General features: G+C 37.3%; 6 protein-coding genes across 8 annotated transcripts in view; 3 read left to right on the forward strand and 3 right to left on the reverse strand.

The window, feature by feature from the left end:
• Nucleotides 1-22,271, reverse strand: part of LOC117573389 (ABC transporter G family member 23) — a 203,142-nt gene that overhangs the window by 35,600 nt on the left and 145,271 nt on the right. The window lies entirely within an intron of this gene.
• Nucleotides 467-12,546, reverse strand: LOC117573562 (fatty-acid amide hydrolase 2). 2 transcript variants are annotated; one of them, XM_052007061.1, is made up of 5 exons: nucleotides 12,414-12,546; nucleotides 12,174-12,237; nucleotides 6,863-7,043; nucleotides 2,076-2,123; nucleotides 467-2,011 (listed from the first exon to the last, which is right to left on the reverse strand). In XM_052007061.1, coding segments are annotated over exons 1-5 (1,671 nt in total). In that variant the 5' UTR covers nucleotides 12,415-12,546; the 3' UTR covers nucleotides 467-634. The 2 variants fall into 2 exon arrangements, with proteins under 2 accessions (XP_051863021.1, XP_051863022.1); XM_052007062.1 differs by lacking the exon at nucleotides 12,174-12,237 and having other exon boundaries at nucleotides 12,414-12,545.
• Nucleotides 9,864-11,531, forward strand: LOC117573564 (succinate--hydroxymethylglutarate CoA-transferase). The gene has a single exon (XM_034256849.2). The coding sequence runs from the start codon at nucleotides 10,004-10,006 to the stop codon at nucleotides 11,327-11,329; it is 1,326 nt and encodes a 441-aa protein (XP_034112740.1). The 5' UTR covers nucleotides 9,864-10,003; the 3' UTR covers nucleotides 11,330-11,531.
• LOC117573567 (uncharacterized) lies at nucleotides 13,276-13,720 on the forward strand. Its single transcript, XM_034256854.2, has 2 exons — nucleotides 13,276-13,514; nucleotides 13,590-13,720. The coding sequence occupies exons 1-2, from the start codon at nucleotides 13,359-13,361 to the stop codon at nucleotides 13,638-13,640; spliced, it is 207 nt and encodes a 68-aa protein (XP_034112745.1). The 5' UTR covers nucleotides 13,276-13,358; the 3' UTR covers nucleotides 13,641-13,720.
• LOC117573566 (uncharacterized) lies at nucleotides 13,877-15,263 on the reverse strand. Its single transcript, XM_034256853.2, has 2 exons — nucleotides 14,364-15,263; nucleotides 13,877-14,216 (listed from the first exon to the last, which is right to left on the reverse strand). The coding sequence occupies exons 1-2, from the start codon at nucleotides 15,126-15,128 to the stop codon at nucleotides 13,887-13,889; spliced, it is 1,095 nt and encodes a 364-aa protein (XP_034112744.1). The 5' UTR covers nucleotides 15,129-15,263; the 3' UTR covers nucleotides 13,877-13,886.
• On the forward strand, nucleotides 15,625-21,861 carry LOC117573565 (mitochondrial coenzyme A transporter SLC25A42). 2 transcript variants are annotated; one of them, XM_034256850.2, is made up of 6 exons: nucleotides 15,625-15,870; nucleotides 18,198-18,438; nucleotides 19,726-20,029; nucleotides 20,100-20,365; nucleotides 20,813-20,999; nucleotides 21,070-21,861. In XM_034256850.2, exons 2-6 carry the CDS (start codon nucleotides 18,204-18,206, stop codon nucleotides 21,221-21,223), a joined length of 1,146 nt encoding a protein of 381 aa, XP_034112741.1. In that variant the 5' UTR covers nucleotides 15,625-15,870; nucleotides 18,198-18,203; the 3' UTR covers nucleotides 21,224-21,861. The 2 variants fall into 2 exon arrangements, with proteins under 2 accessions (XP_034112741.1, XP_034112742.1); XM_034256851.2 differs by lacking the exons at nucleotides 15,625-15,870; nucleotides 18,198-18,438 and adding an exon at nucleotides 19,244-19,385.

Consider the following 22,271-nt stretch of genomic DNA (forward strand, 5'->3'; position numbering starts at 1 on the left):
CTGTTGAAGTTTTGCGCAACCAAAGTTCTTCGAGAAATTCAACAATAAAATACATTTTTGGGTATTAACATTTTTTCCGTTTTTCTGTTTTTTGTTTTATTTATTCAACAATTTGGTTCGATGCAAAAATATCAACTATCGAATTGAGAGAAATATACAAATATAATATATAATATATTTAGTTTCAATTATTAACTAACCGGCATTTTAAACCTAAGACTTAAGAGCGCTACAAAAATTATTTACATACAAAAATATATTTTTGATTTTTTTTTTTTTTTTTGGATAATTTTCGACAACATGAAAAAGAAAATAATTTAATACTCGTGGATGAAATTTCTCAACTTGCGCAATGTGATGTGGATTTTCGTAATGTTCATGAAATTAAAATGAGAAATAAAAAAATATACATAATTCAAATAAAAACAAGAATGATCAAAGGGCCGCCTAAAGTAAGCCCAAAAAAACCAACACTTAAAAATTGTTTTTATTTCATTTCGTGTTTTATGGTCTCGTATTTTTTTTTTGGCGGTTACTTCATTTTGGCCAAGTCAAGTACGTTGTTGTGTATGTTTGTATGCTTAATGTGGATGCAATTCGCTAACAAAAAAGAATCACGCAAAATAAAAGCGAATTAGCCTCGCTTCGAGCTATTCGCCTGACCATAACTGTGGCTATCCTCCGATGGAGGACGCACCCAACCCCCGTAACGTCGCTCCATCTCCCTGGCCACCGCCAGACAGAGATGATCCTGTCCAGGATTGGCGACAACTTGAATGCCCATGGGCAGATTGCGACGATCGAGACCGATCATGCAATTGGTCACAGGCAAACCGAGCGTATTGAAGATGGCCATGTACATGGGCTCCAATAGCTTGTGATAGATCTGATAATGCTGATGGGCGGTATTCGGAAATGTGGGATACAAGAAGACACCATCATTGCCCAGCAGCTCTTTGAATTCAGTCTTGAGCGCCTCAATGATGCTGGCCAAATGCTTGTGCCGCGAATTCGGAATGATTTTCATAAAGTTCTGCAAGTGGCCGAAGATCACCGATGGCAATATGCTGTCGGAGCAGCCAAAGAAATACTTCACCGTCTCCTTGCACACGGTCTTGGGTTGCTCGCCCTCCTCGGACTTGTGATAGATGGTCTCGATGTTCTTCATGGTCAACATGGCAGACATCGAGATGTCCAATGACCATTTCATTTTGCGTATATTCACTCGCTTCGCATTGAAATCACTCGCCACTCGATTGATGGCCGCATGTAAATCCCGACTAAGAGGACGCATCATGCCCGATGGTCCATCGTTGTCCATGAAAAAGAAACGTATGCCATGTGCACTGATCTCCTTGTCGAGTGTTAGCTTCGGTCCCGTCGGATCACTCATGCACTTGAGCAACAAAGGCAAATCCTTGGCATAGCGTGTCATCGGTGCAATGGTGAAAAAGTCACCCCACTTGGCAAAGTCACTGGTCGGATGGTGACCACGAAACGAGACCGCATACGGTGTGGGTTTGTGTCCCCAAATCCCGCTGAACATCGCCGGCAAACGCGACGACCCTCCAATGTCAGAGGTGAGACCCAACAGCGAGGCGCCGCTGGCCAGGAGAGCAGCTTCGCCACCCGAAGATCCACCCGGAGTGCGCTTCAAGTCGTAGGGATTCTTCGTCTGACCCGTCACATTGTTGTACGTCTCCCACAACAGACACAACTCCGGTGTGTTGGACACCAGCAGAATGATGCCGCCACAACGTTTGATCTGCTCCACCACGGGAGCATCGGACTTGGCTATCTGCGGAGTCTTGAACACTCGACCCGCTTGATTAGTTAATCCCTTCACTGCAATGCTTTCCTTTACGGTGACGGGAATCCCAAGCAAAGGTGTCAACTCCTCCATGGACTCGACACTGTTGATGCCCATGGCAATCACTCGATCTATCTCGCGTGCCTCTTCCAGCGCCTCCTCGAAGCGATCCTGCACAATGGCATTGATCAGCGGATTTACCTGTTAAATTTACCTTGAATTAAAATCCGAAATTTTAAAGAGAATTGATTAATCGATGATTTACCTGTCGACATCGCTCGATATAGGCCTCGACCACTTCTTCGCTTTTAATCTGCAAGCAAAAAAAACAAAAAACATTTCGTTTGATCATTTCCGCATTAGCTTCAAGCTTTCAAGATTTCTATCTCCCTCTTCATTGTTCCACTCTTGTCGTTTAATTGGTTGTGAGAACCAAGCGACAATACAAAAGCAATTTACGTTAAATTAAAATCAATAAAAATTCACATTCATGCACCATTAGCAATTGGCTACATGACGTATGAGTAATCTTTGCATTCTACAATTGCTACTTGCGAACCTATTTAAAATTAAATGTCTCTCAAAATGTACATAAAAAGAGTAATTAAATAGAGTTTAAAGTTAGAAACTATTCGTCAAGGATTAAAAGTGTTTAGCTGATGCAAAAAGTTTACTTGCTTACTTATGCACTTTAATTAAATGCAAGTTGTATAATCAAATACGAATGTATCATAATTAGCTTAAGGCCAGCGACAGTTATAGCTAGCTTAATAGTTGGCGCTAATTTGTAATTGCTGCTTAGCGGCAATTTGTATAAACAGGCGAATGGTTGTAGCAATAAAATAAATTGTTGCAAATGTTTACAAAGTGAAAAGAATTGCAAATAAAACTTGTGTAAAGTGATAAAATTGTTTGTGCAGGAAAATGCAGCGGAATGGTCAGCAGGGTTTTCCAGTGAACTTAAAGTCAGAGCATCGCCTAATAAAAAAATGTTTGCATGAACAAGCAAATAGTTGTAGTAATAATATAATATGTAGCAAATGTTTATAAAGTGATATGATGAAGAAGTTAAAAGAGATAAATTTGTTTGTGTAGGAAAATGTAGAGGAAAGGTCAGCAGGGTTTTCCAGTGAACTTAAATTCAGAGCATAATCTAAAACAAAGAAATGCTTGAATGAGCAAGGGAATAATTAATAGCAAAAATTTAAATTGTTACAATAAACTGACAAGAATTTCAAATAAAATTAATATAAATTAACAAATTCCTGTATGTAGGAAACTGCAGCGGAAAGGGCAACAGGGTTTTCCATTGGTTTAACTTTACTGATTAATTAAACATGATGTTGAACATGAGAACCTAATCTAATACAAATAATGTTAATCAGCTTTCAGCTTATCAATTACAATAAAAATTTAGAATATTGCCTGGCAACCTAGTCAAAATATGTGAACTCAAACTGATTTGAATTGAGCTGAACATATTTGAGTTGCATACTAAAATTCCAATGTCTGTAAATTGAAGTTACATTGAGTTACATTTGCTGCTTCAACTCTTGCTGCACACACACACACACTGATACTGATAGTTGTAATAACACGTTCATACACATGCATATATAATTAAATTTAAGGCTACTTGACTTTTTCAATGACTTCCAGTGTAATAATAAATCAGAAGCGGCAGCCAACACAAACTCGAATCCAAGTTGTGACTGCAGCGGCGGACAGAGGGGAAGGCAGATGAAATTTGTAGTGCCTAAAGCAGATACTGATAAACCAAAAAAAAAAAACACAAAAAAATTTAAGACTCAAGCACATGCTGCATAAACCGAAAACATAAAGGTGTGTGTGTATGTGTGTGTGTGTACAACATGCACATTGCTGCAAGACAATGTTGAACAATGGTTAAATCAGTGACCCAAAAGCAAACCCAATTCAATGAATGAGTGTGCCATAAAATGAAATACATATGTTTACAGCGATACCCTGGAAAAAAAGCTAAAATGATGGAACAGATATTTATGCAACCGCATCGCATGCAAAGAAATTGTATTCGAGTTGCTATGCAAATAGTAATAAGTAGTAAAAGTTATTAGTGCATAACTTATGGATACCCTAGAAAAAGTTTGCAATTGTATGCGCAGTCTTTGAAGCGACAAATTCCGAAACAAATTTTAGTTAAAGTCTAGCATAACTTTCACAAAAGTTTAAGCACTTTGAAGGCTCATTAAATTTCACAGCCGAAGCATGTATTGGTAAAATTTTGCATAAGTATTGAAGAGCTTTCGGTGTGCAATGCACTTTGCATAAGCTCAACTTAAAGCACATTGAGAGTGTGTTGTGTAAGCTACATTGATAAAAGAACATGTGAGCTATTAGCTAATTAAATTAAATCTGTCAAAGATTGATTAATACGATTAGCTCAAAACATAATGCGAAAAAACGTGATTATATAGTCAAAACAGAATCTCAAATGCATCTATTACTTTTGTCCCCTATTCATTAGGTTGATACGAATCCCAGACTAAACTGTAATTATTAATTAATTGCTGAAACAATGACCCCATCGCATGAGTTCGAGATGATGAGGCACACATGCCACAAAAAAAAAAAAAAGAGGAGGAGCTCAACTAGTTTGATATTAACAAATCTATTTGCGCAAACAAAGTGAGGCAATCACTGACAATGAGACTACAGAAAAAGCGAGCAAGAAAACTAAAACAAAAACAAAATAATAATTAAAATAAAATATGTTTTAAAGACGCAATGAACGTGCTGTTAAAAATAAACAAAACCCGCCACACAGACTAATAAACAATTGCGATTAAAACACACAAAATAACATACACTATAGCATAAAGTCTCATCGAGGGGGTGTGTGTGTGTGTGTGTGTGTCTTTCGATAAGGTCTGTCAAGTAACGACGACCTTATATGTGGTGTGGTGTGTACATAGATAGATAGATATATAGTAGACAATTATGAGCATAACCAGGCGATTGCAATTAAGCACAAGCATTCGTACACTCAAGTATTTCACTCATCGAGAGTTGAGTCAGGGGATTCATGTCACATGTGTCTCAGCTGAAGTAGCCGAGATCAGCCATTGATATGGTAGTCAACTAGACAACTCGGCAACTCTCTGGAGATTGGCTAACCATTTTGCGAATTGTCAACTGCTCGGACTGGAATTTCTGCAACTTATGCGTCAGGCTGATTTGGAAACCAAACAAAACTGAATACATAATAAAATGCTTTGTTTTACTTGAAAATTATGAGGTGACTTACGCTCAAGCTTATTCACTTTGGACACTACTTCAAAAAAATAAATAAATATACAAAAAATAATAATCAAATAATGCAAATTTGTGCATCGCTAATGTGGAGTTTTTTAAGCACTCCAAATTGTAATATTCCTAAAATTTTCTTTAATTGTTAATGTTGTTATCCCTACAGCCTAAAAGGTAGTACCTAGAAGGTTGAATATTTGGCAAACAATAAAGCGAATATGAATTTTATATGTATTTTCATTGTTATAAATATTGTATGTATAAGCTTTGAATATGATTATAATTATTTACCACTGACTAAATACTTGCTATCAAATTACAGCCTAAGCGATAGTACCTAGAAGGCTGAATAATTAGCAACAATTTTGTGTTGAATTGAATATGTAGTTGAATTGTTCCAAATATTTTAGCTACTTATACGCTTTAATATGATTTTTTAGCACTGACTGAATAGTTGCTATCAAATTACAACGGTAGTACCTAGAAGGTCGAAAAATTTGCAACAATTATGCGTTGAATTCAATTTGTATATGTATTGTTTTAAATATTTTACCTACGTATAAGCTTTAAATATAAATATATAATTATGTAAAAAAATTACAGCCTAAGCGGTAGTACCTAGAAGGTTGAATAATCAGCAACAACTTTGTGAATATGAATTGAATACGTTTTTCATTTTTACTAAACATCTAAACCATTTGAATATGGTTATAGTTATTTACCAATGATTGAATAATTTCTATTAAATAATAGACTCAGAGGTAGTACCTAAAAGTTTTTGAGAGTTTCCTCAACTATGTGTATGATGTGTATTTGAATTTCAATCAAATTTGTGACTCTAACAAAAACTTGTAATATGATTCTAATTATTCATCACTGATTACTGATTTGGTATCAAGATAATAACCTAAGCGGTATTACCTAGAAGGTACAAGAATTTTCCAAAAAGTATAAGAAATACTTGGATTTAAATCTAATCAAAAAAAGTTTATAATTTGATTACAATTATAGTAACAGCTCTCTCATTTAAAAGTAAACTCTTTGCAATTTTTTTGTTTGTTTTATTGAAATAACAATTTCGAAGTAATGAACACATTAAATTACAAACGCTCAATTATTATAAACAGCAATAAACAAAAGTGTTATTATTACTTCACTCGATTCTGCTAAGCGTGTCTCATTAGCATTTTATTATGATTTTTAATTGAATAAAGTACAGGGTATAATGGTCTGCTGTTAATCATAAGTTGTTGCCTAATTGAAATAGTTTTTATACAACATTTTGTTTTTTGAGGGGGGGAACTCTTATGTTGAGTATGTAAAATCTTGTTGTGGCAAAGGTTAACACCTGAGCTTGCGACCCGTTAATGGGCGTTGACTTGGCCGGTCGGCTGTCGGAGACTGAGACTGATTGCCTCAACTTTGCCACAATGTATCTAATAGATGTGGCAACCGCACTGTGAGGCCTTTGTTGTCTCTCGCTGTCTCACTTGGCGCGTGCATTAAGTGGACTGTCCCCTCCTTCTCCTAACTGTAAAGCTGACTATCTATCTCTATATCTATTTATCTGGCTATCTGTCTGTCGTTGATTTTGCAAGATTTCGCCAGCACCAATTTTTTGAGGTGCGTTCGATTGAAGTTTATTTCAGTTTAAGTTGTTTTTTACAATTTTATTTTTTTTTTTTTTTTGCGCAAGTTACCAATTTTGAGTGGCATGGTAAGTTGGCCAGGCTTAAAAAGTTGGTAATAGTTTGTGTAGCTTACCTTTTTGGTGCGAATCAGCTTGGCCAGATCGACGGCAGGTATCTCGAGCAGATGGCTGCGAATGGGGGGCAGCTTGCGGCGCATCACCTTGATGTTGGTGTAGCGGCTGTAGGGCACCACAAACCAGCTGAAGACAATCATGGCCGAACGCAAGAAGCGACGCATGATGTACCCCAGGATCCTGGAACACAGTAGCACAGCAATTTTGGCGATTTTTACTTGGACGAGCAGAGAGCAAAATAATTAAATGATGCAAAGATCTTTTCGTATCCGTCAGATACAAAAGATACTAAAGTGGCTGAAGCGCGTTCAATCGCTGTTGTTGTTGTTGTTGTTGGTTGGTTGCTTGGCTGTGGCTGTGTGGCGAACAGGTTGGCCAACTAAGCGACAGGATTGTGCAATATTGTGCAGCTGTGGCCTGCTCGGCTCGGCACGGACTGCAATTGCGACGCCAGCAGAGCGACGTCGACTGCGGCAGCGACGCTTGCACAATTCACTTGAAGCACACGAACTCGTAATGCGACGGCGATGTCTTAATACTTTTTTTTTCCTCTTTAAATATTTTTCAATATTTTTCTTTTTTTACTTTTAATTTTGGTCAGTTGGCTAATAGCGAAAAGCGTGGCAAAGACTTTCTTGCTAGTTATCGCAGCGAATTGGCTGTTGTAGGCGAATTTGAATTCGCTGCAAGCGCATGCGTAACGTTTCACTGGCTTTCATTTTTGTAACAACACACTAATAAAACATGCGGCTTATCACAGCATTTGTTGTTGTTATGCTTGTTGTTGTTGCAACGCGACACAAAACGGAGACGAAAACGAAACGAGATGAGACAACGAACGAACCGCAGTCGAAGACGAACACTTTGTAAATAACTGAGCGCTCAAAGCTTCGCAGAGCATTTAAAGCGCCGCTCGCAGCTCACGGCGAAGCTCAAAAGCTCGAACCGGTTCAGCTTAAAGCTGCGCTCTCTTTTTAAGAGAGAGAATGTCAAGCAAAGAGCACACGCATCTGCTCTTAAAGTACAGTTGTAAGTCCCCATAAAAGTTCTAAGGAAATGTTTCTTTCAGGTCATACAACTTTGTAGTTGTAATTGAAGTGCGTCAATTCGATTAATGACTTAACTGCAATTACTTTAACACGTGAACTACATGTGAACTACATATGCTTGTAATTGGTTGCTCCTTTTGACTCGCTCTATTACATCAATTACAGCATTGTGAATTACATTAATCATTACAAAAGTTGGAAATATTGTTTATGATAGCTAATTACTATGACGTTAGCCGATATCTCCGGGCGAATGAATGAATGCGATCATCTCGCATTTGTGAAATGCATCATCAGCGTGCATTTAAATATTTGCTTTAACGTATCAATGGAAAAGAAAACAATACCTAGAAATAACTAAGAGACCCTTGAGTCAGTGATTCCCTTTAAGCTCTTTCAGATAATACACTTCCTTTTATATTCAACACTATTTCATAAAGAAGTTTTTAAAAATATTCTTTAAAAATTCAAGAAATAAGAAGAGTATTGAGTTTGAGCAATAGTTCTTAAAAAAGTTTTTTAGTTTCTTGATATCATTTATAAATACTTCAGCTATATTTCTTAAAGAAGTGTTTCCAATATTCCGAAAAACTTTAAGATAAAATGGAATTTGATTATTATTATTTAGTTTAATACTATAAAATATGACAAAATTTAAACATTTTTGTATTAATACTTAAAAAACTTTCAAATACTATAAAAAATACTGAAATACTAAATATAATTACAAATTATGGTACAATTTTTTCCACATAAACAAATAATCTATATCCTGATGAAAATAATTGTTTACATAATTGTAAAAGTAAGATAAAATTGGATTTGATTATTATTACCTAGTTTAATACTCTAAAATTTAAAAACAAAATAAAAATTTTTGTAATAATACTCAAGAACTTTAAAGAAATACTATAAAAATACTGAAATAATACCGAAGTACTAAATATTGTTTATCTGGAAAACAACATTTTTTAATTATTTTTATCTTTTTCCTGATGAAAATAATTATTTACATAATTGTTATCACTCTGGCATTAATTTTCAATTTCCCACAACTTCAAAGTACACTCGACACATTTGAGTACAGTGTGAAGTAAACAAAAACAAATCCAGAAATATGAATATGACGTTCCCCAGCCAATATAAACTGTTTGACAGAATCTGCTGATAGCTGATAATCCGCGTATAAACAAAGCAAAAAGTTAATAGATTTTGATGGGCAAACGGATGATGGAAAGCATTGAAGCCTGACTGAAGCACATTTAAATTGCAATTTGGGCAGTTTTTTGTTTACATTATTTCACTTTTTCCATGGCCTTCAAAATGGTTGTTTAATTGCGTCAGCATTAGCGACTAATGAGGCGCAGTTAAAGTCCCTCCAATTTAGATAGAAGTACTTAGGACAGTGCTGGAACTTAATGGTCAAATATTAAAGTAACCAACACGACAGCGCGATTAATGTAGAAGAATACAACAAAAAAATGTATGTAATAAAAGATCAACTTAATGACGTAGAATTCAGGCATTTTTTTAAGGGGAAAAACACAAGAGCAGGTTTTGTATTTTGTTTTTTGGGAACAAGTCTCAGAGACTCGGGGAAAACACCAAGGTGATGGCAAATAGAGTGAATAGTTGCACTCAAGGAACTTTCCGTTTCATTCGAACTGCATTTAAGAGAGCACATTTAAGAGCTGCAATTCGCCGAGTTTAGTTACTGCCTAAGATAACGATAAATAATACTATAATGCCACCATTTATATGGTATGCTGTTATCGCAGCAAAGAGAGAAAACAAAACAAACTTGACGAAGAGCAGCAGAGAGCGAGTGTGTTTACACTCTCAAATGTTGTTCTGCGAAAGCTCACGATGTGTTGTTTTTTTTTGGATCTGAGCAGTTTAGTGAGCTGGAAAACTTTCCATAGTGCGTACGCAGCGAACATAGATACAAAAGTATCTTGGCGACAATAACAAAAGTGACAGTGAATAGCAAAAGACACAAGTTAAAGCAAAGTCTAGTAATACTTCCAAACTACTAAAGATACTCAAATATCTATACTTTGCACTCTGAGATACAATATCTATACTTTGCCAATGTGGATACAGCGTTTAAGATGCTCGACGGTTGCGTCGATCACTCGTCAAAGCTTAAGAAGCTTTGCAGTAGCCAGCAGCAGCAATAATACAAATTTTGATAGCGGCAATCATGAGACAACAGCTGTGGATGATCGACATCCGTTGAAGGGCATTCGCGTATTGGATTTGACCCGCATCGTTGCCGGCCCTTATTGCACCATGGTGTTGGGAGATTTGGGTGCGGAGGTGATCAAAGTGGAGCGTCCGCATTTCGGAGACGAGGCACGCAAATGGGGACCGCCATTTCTCCAGCACAGTGGTGATGCTGCCTATTTTCTCGCTCAGAATCGCAACAAGCAAAGCGTTTGCATTGACGTGAAGCGTGGTCAGAAAATCATGCACGAACTGATCGAACGTTGTGATGTGCTTGTGGAGAACTATGTCCCCGGAACCTTAGATCGCTATAAGCTGGGCTATGAGCAAGTGCGTCAGGTGAATCCTCAGCTCATCTATTGCACTATAAGTGGCTACGGTTCGGTGGGACCTTATGCCAAGCGACCGGGCTACGATGTGATCGCTTCGTCCATGGGCGGATTGTTGCACATCACGGGCCAGCCCGATGGACCGCCCAGCAAAGTGGGCGTGGCAGTCACGGATATTGCCACCGGTTTGTTTGCGCATGGCGCGATTTTGGCCGCTTTGCTGCAACGTCAACGCACTCAGCGGGGTCAAAAGATCGATGTCGATTTGTTGTCCACTTGTGCATCGCTTCTGATCAATGTGGGGAGTAACTATTTGAATGCGGGCACCGAGGCCAAGCGTTGGGGCACAGCTCACTCCAGCATTGTGCCGTATCAGAGTTTCAAGACTGTGGACGGTTATTTAACTGTGGGCGCTGGCAGCGATGCGCAGTTTGTGGAGCTTTGTCAGCGACTTAAGATCGCTGAAGTGCCGCAGAATGACAAATTCAAAACGAACAAGGATCGTGTGAAAAATCGTGATGAACTTGTCGAGTTGCTGTCGAAAATATTAGCGAAAGATACGTCTAAAAATTGGATGAATTATTTTGAGGGCGCATCTTTTGTGGTGGGTCCTGTGAACAGCATTCGCGAAGTGTTCGACGATGAGCATATCAAAGCTATTGGCCTGGTCAAAACGTTGCCGCATGCCAAGGACGAAAGTGTCAAGGTGGTTGGTCCACCTGTTGTCTACAGTGAAGCTCGCAATGATGCACGGACTGCGCCTCCCATGTTGGGTGAGCACACGGATGAAGTGCTGAGCAAACTGTTGGGTTATGATGCTGACAAAATTGCCAGTCTACGCGAACAGCGCATTATTCAGTAATATATAGTATATATGGAAAATCGTTTGTATATATTATAATAAAGTAAACTGTTGGATCTTTTTTTAAATGGCTTTGTAAATGCGTTTGAAATTGCTTAGAAAATGATAAAAAGTGATCTCGGCTCAGAACAATAAAAACAAATTGCCTTAATAAACTACACTTATTTTGCACTGTCTTGAAATTGTGTTATATTGTATATACCATTAAAAATCAACATATAACTTTAAAAGTAGATTTATATTTGAATAGAAATATATATATTTAAAGTCCTTGAAGTGTTTCAAATTCATATTAATATCAATTTGTCTAGATTTTGTCTTTCTCATGGTAAAAAAAACTTAATGGTTTCTAAATCGTTTCGCGAGTTCGCAAAGTAAAGGCATTGGTTTATACGGTAATGAGCACAAGAAACTTGTTTGTTTCATAGAAATGAATATAATTGGAAACCTGTTAGATCCAAAATAAGTAATTTAATTGTAATCTATTCCAACCATTATCATAACTGATTAACCGATAATTTCAATTAAATACTAAGATCTTTGATCAAAGTAAATTCTTGACGGATTTCTGATTTTTGTATAAAATTTAATAACTGTCTTGTAATTTGACAAAAATTCTCAAACAAAAAGGGTCACAATAATTACGTTACGTAACAATCCTCTAAACGTTATGCAGCCAACAGTTTCATGCCATCTCGCTCTTACACCCACGCCAACTTTAAAATCAAAAGGATCGCCTTGCTTTATGATTCATCACTCAAAGTTGTTATCACGATCTGCGCTGCGCGATGACAGCGCAAAATAAAAACACGCCATCTAGCGTTCGAATACAAATCAAACTTACCGCCAGATGAGAATATCCCAACCAAGGCGCTCAAGGCCGAATATCGATTTTAGCAAATTCGTCACTGCCATACACACACATTCACATGCACATGCACCCACACGCAGCGCAGAGTATACGAAACGAAACATAAAAGGAAAGTAAGAGAGAGAGAATCGAAATGAGGCAAAACAATAACAAAGAATGTGAAAGGAATCGGCAATTTAAAAGCCGACTTTGCAACTAGCGTTTTCAACTCACTTTTTTTTTAGTAGGATGTGCTTGCAATTCGATTGGTGTCGTTTTATTGGCACATAAATAATCTAACAAAAAATACGATTTACCGCTTAATCGGTGTTGATGGGTTGCAAGTGCTTCCCAAACTAACTCGCAACTCAGACGCTAACTAACTTTTTTCTGCCGGCTTCGATTTCGTTGTGTGCAAAGTTCACACACAATCCGCAGTTGAGACGCGACCACTGACGACACATTGAGAGAGAGAGAACGAGAAGCCCTCTGAGATGGCCTCCTGCTCTAGCACCTACGCTGAAATGGAGAGTGGACAATGTCAACCAACTTTAAGATTGCATTGTACTTTGTCCATGAAAATCACTATATTTACATTCGCATGTTGGATGATTAACACCGAAAAAGAGCGAGATAGTGGTCAAAAATAACACAATAGCAATGAAGTGAGATGCAAGACAAAGTGTTTAATCGCAGCAGCAGCTGTTGACATTTAACCGAAAGTAACATTGTAGGTAAATAAAATTATGGGTTATTAGGGGAGTTAATGTACGACAACAATATGCATGAATACTAATCATTTTACATAGTGACGACAAAGCTTGCATAACTTGTTTTCATCTGCAAATATGTAAAAACCGCAAGAGAAACCACATTCAAACTAACTAAACGATCTATGTTGCATAAATATGATTAGGCTAACGTATTGCCAGGTGGTTGTTCATAATTTTCTTCTAATAAATGCATAATATAAATATATTTCAAAACTGGCGCCCATTGAGAACATAACAGTGCTGCCAACTCGCGCGTTGCTGAGTTGTGGTATTTTCTAGCATGTCATTTTGTTTATAGACAAGCGTGTTATCGATAAGCACACATCGATGATGTTCTTATCGATAAGCTATTGTTTTGTTAAATAATAATAACACATTGTGATTCTGTCATTACTTGTACATAAAAATGCCGGTACCCAAAAAACAATCGTTTTTATCTCGAAATCTGGTCGCAGTGGTGATGATACCTAGTTTAATTGGCATACACTACGGCTGGAAAGTATTACAGGACAATCGCAAACTAGTCACAGTCGAGGAACAAATTGATTTGCCTCCAATCACGGTGAGTTGTTATTGTTAATAACTATTTGTTGTTAAAGAAGTGCAGCTTATATAAAGTGGTAAATCGTTTTTGCAGTTGGCCAAATACGTGTGGAAAAGACTGACGACAAATGAAGCCGAAAAATGATTCTAAATCAAAATTTGTTTTTATAGTTGCTAGTTAAAAACTATTTATTGCATTAAATGTGTATGCAGTAAATTAAACCTACAATCTTTTTGTTTAAACATTATTATGATACAAACTAACACATAAACGCGGACGACATGAAGTAATTAATTAATTAATGTATGCATACATTACAAAATACACTTCACTTCACTCATGTGACAAATTCAATTACAAATTACAATTAAAATGTTTTTAAATATAGAATTATTGCGTTAATGACGAGTTGACGGTGAGATTATCCAGCTGAGCATTGAAAAGCACATCACTGATGAGCTTCTCGGCAATTATGCGTTGTGTGTGATTGATCGAACGCAATTTACTCGCCACATTCACACCGATCGCATCGTATTCATCCTCATGGCGGTGCGTTGTGGTCGGCGTTGCTGTTGTGTATGCTGTGGTCGAGGCATTGCCGAAGAGTGGCTGGTAATGATCACGTCCTATTTGAATCGTGGGCACTGGCTGCGCATGTCCATTGGCCTGGTGATGCAGATGCTGCAGCTGCTGCTGATGGTGTTCCAGTGAGTTGACGGCCTAAAAACGGAAATGGAAGAAGACATTAAATCAAGCCTTAGCTACTTAAAATAATCACTTTCTACGACTGGCTTTGCTTAATTCAGGCACATACTTAAAAGCAAATCATTTACACACCGACCAGTTGCTCTTTATCTTTCTACTCACCTGTTGTATCTCGCGCTGCGAATTCGAGTCCAGTGATGTGATCTCCAGCACCTTGACAGCATGTCCTCCTGCTGCGGCGGCTGCCAGCGACGTTTGTGCTGCCGTCGCCTGTGCCACAAGACGTTGATGTGCCTCGCTGGCATCCTCGTGATGCGCTTGCTGATGTGCATGGGACTCGTCCTTGACCAATGTCACACAATCGGCGGGCGTCACTGAGATGGTGCTTAATGTCGCGCCCTGACTGCTGACAACAACATTGCTGGTGGGCGCTACTTCGGCTTCAACTTCGTCGCTGGGGGCTGGTACAATTGTCTCGATGTGTTGCTGGGATTGGGGTGTGTGATGGGATTCCTCCTCAAAGTCCATCGAGTCTTCGTCATCGAAATTCAATTGTAATTCACGTTTTGGTTTGCCGGCCAATTCATTAGAATGGCGCTTTGGCTTGTGGTCTGCTATAAACAACAGTTTGTCGTAGTACCAGAGACGCGTCTCGTAGTCACTTTTGCTGCTCGATTTGCGGAACTCGCGTCGGAATGCCGATCTCAATGAATTTATCTTTCGCACAACCATGGCGCGATCTGGATTTGGTTCGACTTCTTTTAGTTTTTCTACCAGTTTGTCGTATGCTTTGTTTCGCGACGCGTGATTGCTGTAGTCATGATGCTTGGGCTGCCACAAGCACTCCTCCTCCTGGTATTGCTCTATGAACTCGGTGAGCCAGTGTCGCGAATAGGATCGCAAGTCGTTCAAATTCGACATATTCATCTTGGCTGCGTTTTTATTTTGGCTTCTCTTTTTTGTTGGATACTATGCTGTTTTTGTTGCTCCAAGTGCGTCTGCCGTGAAGTTGGCTGCAGCAGCATCGTGTTGCCACAGCGCGATGCCTGCGGCTTCTTCGACGGTGTGGCAACACTCAGCTGCTGCAGCCCTGGCGAGCTCATTTCACGGGTTTGCTGTATTTGTCACAATTTTTCGCTCGTTATTTTTTTTAATAATATTCTAATCACAGAGAAGAGAATTTTCGAATGAACATAAAAACTTGATATACGGCGATGTGAATTATTAAAATACAATGGAATTGCAGCCTGTTTAAAAAATACGCGCACATTAGCACAGCTGACAATTATCGCGATGTCTGCATTTTGGTATATTTCTTCGGTATTAAAACGTATATTTTCGAATTTTAGCTTATGTCACACCAAAACAGAGCTTTACAAAAGCTCATTTATTTTTTGTTTTTTTTTTTGTCAACAAACACAGTCAGTCAGTCGAAGAGACGAGGAGAATCGCGCGTTAAATTCTTATTATGTATTAAATAATAACAATTGTGATTTGTGAAATAAATCAAACTAAATGCGCGAGGTCCGTAAAATTTAAAACAACTGGTAGTGAAGGCGTGTGCGTGCGCTGCACCATTTATTTTTATATGTATTTTGCGTCGTGAGCCAATTGGAATACGCTAGAATCTGCTGTGTTAACAAAAAGAAAAAATAAAGAAACACAAAAGGTGCGTTATCGTGGCCTTAGCAGCATAATTTAATGTTGTCGATTTTTGGCTAATTATATAATAATTGTGCGTGCGACCCAAAAAAACGTGTTCAATCCAATTGCAAGCAAGAAGTGCAATAAAGTTATCCGAATAGGGGATGGGTGAAGGGGTTGATGACTTATTTCAGAGACTTCATAACAACAGCGAAGACAAAACGAAGAAAAAGTATTGCAGCAACAGCTGTTCGTCGGGTTGTTGTTGTTGTTGCCGTTGTATGGCAGGCCTATTTCCAATCAGAATTGCTTTATGTTTTTTGTTTTTTTGCCACACGGAAATCGTAAACAACAAAGGAAAGCTACAACGCCATATGCCTTATTTATATGTAGTGTGCTATATAGATATGCTGAATTTTAATTGCACTTGATTTGCATAGATTCTGAATATTAACAACAGGCAAAATACTGTCAAGTGCAAAGTCCATTCCAATCAGAATTATATGCCATAAAAAAGTCGCATGAGAGAATCTATTTATAGGCACACTTAATCAGGCAAGCAAGTGTTAGAATAGATTTGTATGCGTGTGTGATACACTATAAACATCTGCTTGTGTGTGCGTGTGTGTTTGTGTGCGTACAATTATGGATAAGATTCAACCTTGACTGAGTGCAAAATAACAAACAAACGCTTAACGAACTTGTTTACATTCGTTTCGCCGGCATGCAATGGGTTCCGCTCCCACTTCCCCCTCCCCCTCCTGGTTACCCACCTGTTCCCCTGTTCGATTCGTGCTGCAGCATCCAGTTGACAGTGGAGCGTAATTGATTTGCATTCATTCACATTGCACTTGCTCTACTTTGCTCTCAACAGCTGATGCTAGTGATGACACTTTGCCGATAGATTTTTCCAAGCACGAAAATTACAAGTGGACAATAAAATAGGATATATTATTATTAGGTATATTGTAAATATAAATTTATAACGAATATAAAGTTTTCGTTAAGAAATATAATAATTTAAAATAAAATTAACTTAATTCTTTATAATATTTTTAAGAAAAGTAATAAGAAAGTGTTCCACGACTACTCATAGTGTGTGAAAAAAATAATCAAAAATAATATTTTTTTGATGCCTGTTACATTGACCTCAGAATTTCTATCGGAGCTGTTTGTTATTAACATTTTCTAGACGTACTGAGACTTTGCTCTTCCATATATCTCTTTGGCAGCTGGACTCTGTTATCTTATCACTGCAGATAGTTTATTTGTTTATCATGGTTAATGCTATAATCTTCAGCTAGCATTCAACTTGTTCAAGGTTGAAGCTATTCCCTTGTAGATATCAATTGACAAACCGCACAGAATTATACACAATATGCGGAAGTCAATTGAGACGGGCCCACGTGTGGTATACGCTATATGAAGTTGGCACAGTTTCCAAATAAACTGACAGGTGCGTTGAAAGCGCCTAGAATATGTTTCACAAAATATTTCTTTGTGGAATTTTCCACTTAAGTAGACCATTTTAATTTCGCAAAAATAAACTATTAATATATTACTTGGATTTAATCAATAGGCTTGTTATAGTTAATTTTATTTATTTCGATGATAATTTGTTGTTATTGGCATTAAGCAGCGCTGTTTACGTGTTGTTTGAACCGCAACCGGTTTCTATTTGCCTCTAATGGAATACCTACATACATTATGTCTATATACAGATATGGTAATAGATATAGTTGTGTAGTTGTGTTTATATTTCGGCTTGTCTATGTTGTGTACATAAGGCGTAAAAGTGCTAACAAGGCCTAAACGAAATCGCATAGTTATATTGGGGGTTCTATGGTCAATATACACACTACTTATCAAAAATCTTAATCTAAACCGCAAAGAGTCCAAACAAAGTACAATTTCCCTATCTGGGCCTATTGTAAATAAAGAGTTAATGTACTCAGAATGCCGCAAATCATCCAGACGAAAGTTTACGGAAATGGTTTTTTTGCCGCACTTGCTATATTATATAATTTTTAATTTGAATTTTTCGTTGGAGTGTTGCCAGAAAAGTGTGAAATTGAAAAATTAAACATATAGTATATTCATTTATTTTGCTTACAATTATGAAACAATTGCGAAACTGCTAGACGAGATGTTCGCTCGCTGCTCTTCGGTCCCCTACCCCGTCTTATCGCTATTATTGTTTTTCTGACACGCCCCAAAATGCTGATAAGCGAGGGGGGCGAGCAATACTTTTACCTACATTGATAACTCAATGTTGGGCTCGTCAGCATGTGTCTTAATTACTTATGAGAATATAATATAATATATTATTATGTACTTTTATTATTTGTTTAGTCTGCCATGAGCCGCCTTATAGAGAAGCCCAACATTGCCATGTCCATTACAACATCAACATCAACTTCAGGTAGTCAATTATCCAGCTCAACTGCCGCCGGCTCAGCCAACAATGCGGCATCCACAGAAGACACAGCTCCATCGCCAGAGGACGAAGATGGCCACAGCAGGATGAAGACCACAGCAAATGCCACCGCAGCCACCGATGGCAGTCACAATCAAAGCGCAAGGCCCGCAAAAAGTAAGCAAGTTTCAAGAAATACTTTTTGGAAGCGATCGCACATTAAGTAAATATTTGATATGTTTGAAATTGAATATATATAGTAGATAATGGTAATATAGGAGATAAAGATATAAGAAATACTTTTTAGGAGTGATAGAATAAATGGTAGATAAAGATATTGGTAAATAAAATCTTAATACGAAAGATACAGTAAAGTTTGCTCGAAAGTATATATATAAAAGCAAAACAGTGCGCCATTAATTTTAAAATATACCAAATTAATATACTGCAAAAATAATAAGAATAAATCAAAGGCTACATTTGGTATATTGGTATACATTTGAAATCTACCATAGAGTGATCTCTGATATCTAGATGTTCAATCAGACGGACAGACAGACGGACTGACAAGGCTGTATCCCTTTGGCTTTTGACGCTGATCAAGAATATATATACTTCAAAGGGTCGGAGATTCCTTCTTCTGCCTGTTTCATAAACTTCTTGGAGACACAAAGTTATAATACATAAAATAATATAATATTAGAACGTTTCCCACAACTCTACAAAACTTAAATATTCCATTGACAGTTTTAGCAAAAGAGTTTAGATATTTTATAGAGTATTAAATATATTTTTTTTATAAAAAATAAATAATGCACATACTGTGCTCAAATTTAGACACTATAGCTATAATATTCTTGTCAATGATTCAGTTAATGTAGAGTTTCGATATTTTTTTAAAGTATTAAGTATATTTTTTTGTAAAATATAAATGATGCAAAAACTGTGCTTAAATTTAGCCACTGTAGCTATAGCTATAATATTCTTGTCAATGATTTAGTTAATGTTTTGTTGATGAAAAAGATTCCCCTAGATGTGAAATAGCTTAGTGTGTTGATAAAATCCGTAGTTGTTTATAATAATTAACCAAATTTAGCTGTATTTCAAATTGGCAATGCGAAAAGGCAAGTAAAAGACCCCAATAAACTTTATCTCTACGAAAATAAAACAATTTGGCCTGACTGACCGACTGACTCATTAAATTATGAGCCTACCGCTTAAACGGTAAGAGCTAGGGGGCTGAAATTTGTACACAACATAGCTGTTGAGATTAGATTGGACAATGAGAAAGCAATTTCCAAAAAAAAAACGCCAGGTGCAAAAGTAATAGAGAACTAGATGACTTAAATGTCAAAGATAAAAATGTTAATAAAAGAAATAATTAATTATTGTACTTTAATATGGAGGGTGCTCTGTACAATGCCAGCTTGCATGACTCAAATGTGTTGCTCATCTATTTGACAGTGCACAACAAATTCGACGAGGTGATCATCAGTCTGATATCTGGCGCAGCGGCTGGCGCGTTGGCCAAGACGACAATTGCACCGCTGGATCGAACGAAAATCAATTTTCAAATACGCAAAGATGTGCCATTTTCATTTCGGGCATCGCTGCTCTATCTGCGTCAGACCTACGTCAATGAAGGTGTCCTCGCTCTGTGGCGTGGCAACTCGGCGACCATGGCACGCATTGTTCCCTATGCGGCCATTCAGTTTACATCGCACGAGCAATGGCGACGCATCCTCCAAGTGGATCAAAATGGCACCAAGTGAGTACACGAGATTGCATGCCAACATCAAATCGTAATATTAATATTATGTCACTCTCATTTTTTGTAGCACAAAGGGACGGCGATTTGTGGCGGGTTCGTTGGCGGGCATTACATCACAGTCGCTGACGTATCCGTTGGATTTGGCGCGTGCTCGGATGGCTGTGACGGATAGATACACAGGTTATCGCACGCTGCGACAGGTGTTTGCCAAAATCTGGGTGGAGGAGGGACCTCGAACGCTCTTTCGTGGCTATTGGGCCACAGTATTGGGTGTCATTCCCTATGCGGGCACCTCGTTCTTCACCTACGAAACGCTCAAGCGCGAATATCACGGTAATTATACAAACTACAATAGAATGTCGATAAATGCACTTAACTGCAATTGTTGAATTTAAGTGCAATTAATGCAATTATCTGTGATATGCACTTAAATGTAGATACAATTATCAACATTATAATGCTTGTATTACATTTTTACTAAGCTTTCAAATTATTTAACTTAACAGCAGAATTTGCATTTAACTAAAACGTTTCATAATGAAAAAGTTTTGTATACAAAAGTATAACAATCTTTTTAAAAGTAACGATATTTCAGAACTCTTGTGCAGCTGGTCATTTTTCATATTAGATGCTGCCATAATCCGAAATATGCACTTAAATGCAATGCACTTAAGTTAAATTTGTACAGCAATCAAAGTTTACCTTTAGAATTATCTTGCATGTGAAGCTATCGACATTTATTTATGTCTATACTCACTAATTGCTTTGAAATACTTTCAGAAATTGTTGGCAATAACAAACCAAACGCTTTAGTCTCGCTGGGATTCGGTGCTGCGGCTGGCGCAGCAGGACAAACAGCGAGTTATCCTTTGGATATTGTGCGTCGACGCATGCAGACCATGCGAATTAATCCTGCGGCAACAGATCGCTGTCCTACAATTCTTGAAACACTCGTCAAAATATATCGGTAAATATAAAACATATATCTTAAACATTTAGTCAGACAATTTATAACAAATCTTCTTTCCTTTGCATAGTGAGGAGGGCATCAAGAATGGTTTCTACAAGGGTCTGAGCATGAACTGGATTAAGGGTCCCATTGCTGTGGGCATTAGTTTCTCCACATATGATCTGATCAAGGCTTGGCTAAGAGAGTTGTCCCATTTGAAGCGTGGTCGGGTCGACAACTAGCAACTGGCCCCCCAGCATTCATACATACTCATATACAGGCCCACACACCACACACACTTACCCCCAAACCCACACCAAAAAAAGAGAAAAGAAAACGCACTGCTTTCTTAAGTTGAATGTTTTTTGGAGAGCGCAAAAAGAATTGTAAGGATATATATAGTGCATGCTGTCGCAGGCATTGTTACATTGATATTTTTAGTTGTTAATTTTGTGGAAAAGTAGAGCTTACGTTTGTTATTCGATGTAAATGATTTAATTGTTTCCTCTCTAAGCGAAAAGTATAACACAACAATAAAATAGTCTACATAAAATCGCAAAATTGTAAACAGCTATCTGCTTAATTCGGTGCTTAATTTGTACTCAATGACACCACTACTTTGACAATAACTACTACTATATTTTATATGTATAAAACTCTATAGTTACTAAAATTATTGTGTAATTTTTCATAGCTTTTTGTCAGAATTAATATCCAACGTATGTTGAATTTTTGGGCTCGCTGTGACAAAAGCACCTGTGAGAGGATACTGTATAAAAACATGAATGCCATGAATTTACTTATGTTCAGCAGCGTAATTATAATGAATATATGAATGTGTTTTTTATTAGTGAAAATAAATTTACAATGTTGTTTAAAATTCAAGTATATTTTTTAAATTGTGCGCCAATTCATGCTACATCCTTTGAAGATGGCAGCCCCCAACAATATGTTGTGTGTGACCACATATTGGTATTTAAATTTTGTATAAAATAGTTCAATTATACAAGTAGGATTGCATTAAAATAAATTTAAACTGTATTTATTGTTAAAAAAAGAAACTATTGAATTTTGAAACATTTTGAGATAAAAAAGTATTTTTAATGTCGTACTTCCATATTTATTGATAAATTGAATGGTATTTTGCACAACAGTCGGTGCGGTCACACTGCTAGTCGCGTTCGTTGTGCGAAAATAGTGCGCAAAAAACAACAAAGTGCTTATTTATTTTTATATTGTTTGTGCACACACTAGTCAATCAATAATAAAAATTTCCAGCTGTGACTGTGC

Source organism: Drosophila albomicans, chromosome 2R (assembly GCF_009650485.2).
Source record: "Drosophila albomicans strain 15112-1751.03 chromosome 2R, ASM965048v2, whole genome shotgun sequence".
Lineage (NCBI taxonomy): Eukaryota > Metazoa > Arthropoda > Insecta > Diptera > Drosophilidae > Drosophila > Drosophila albomicans.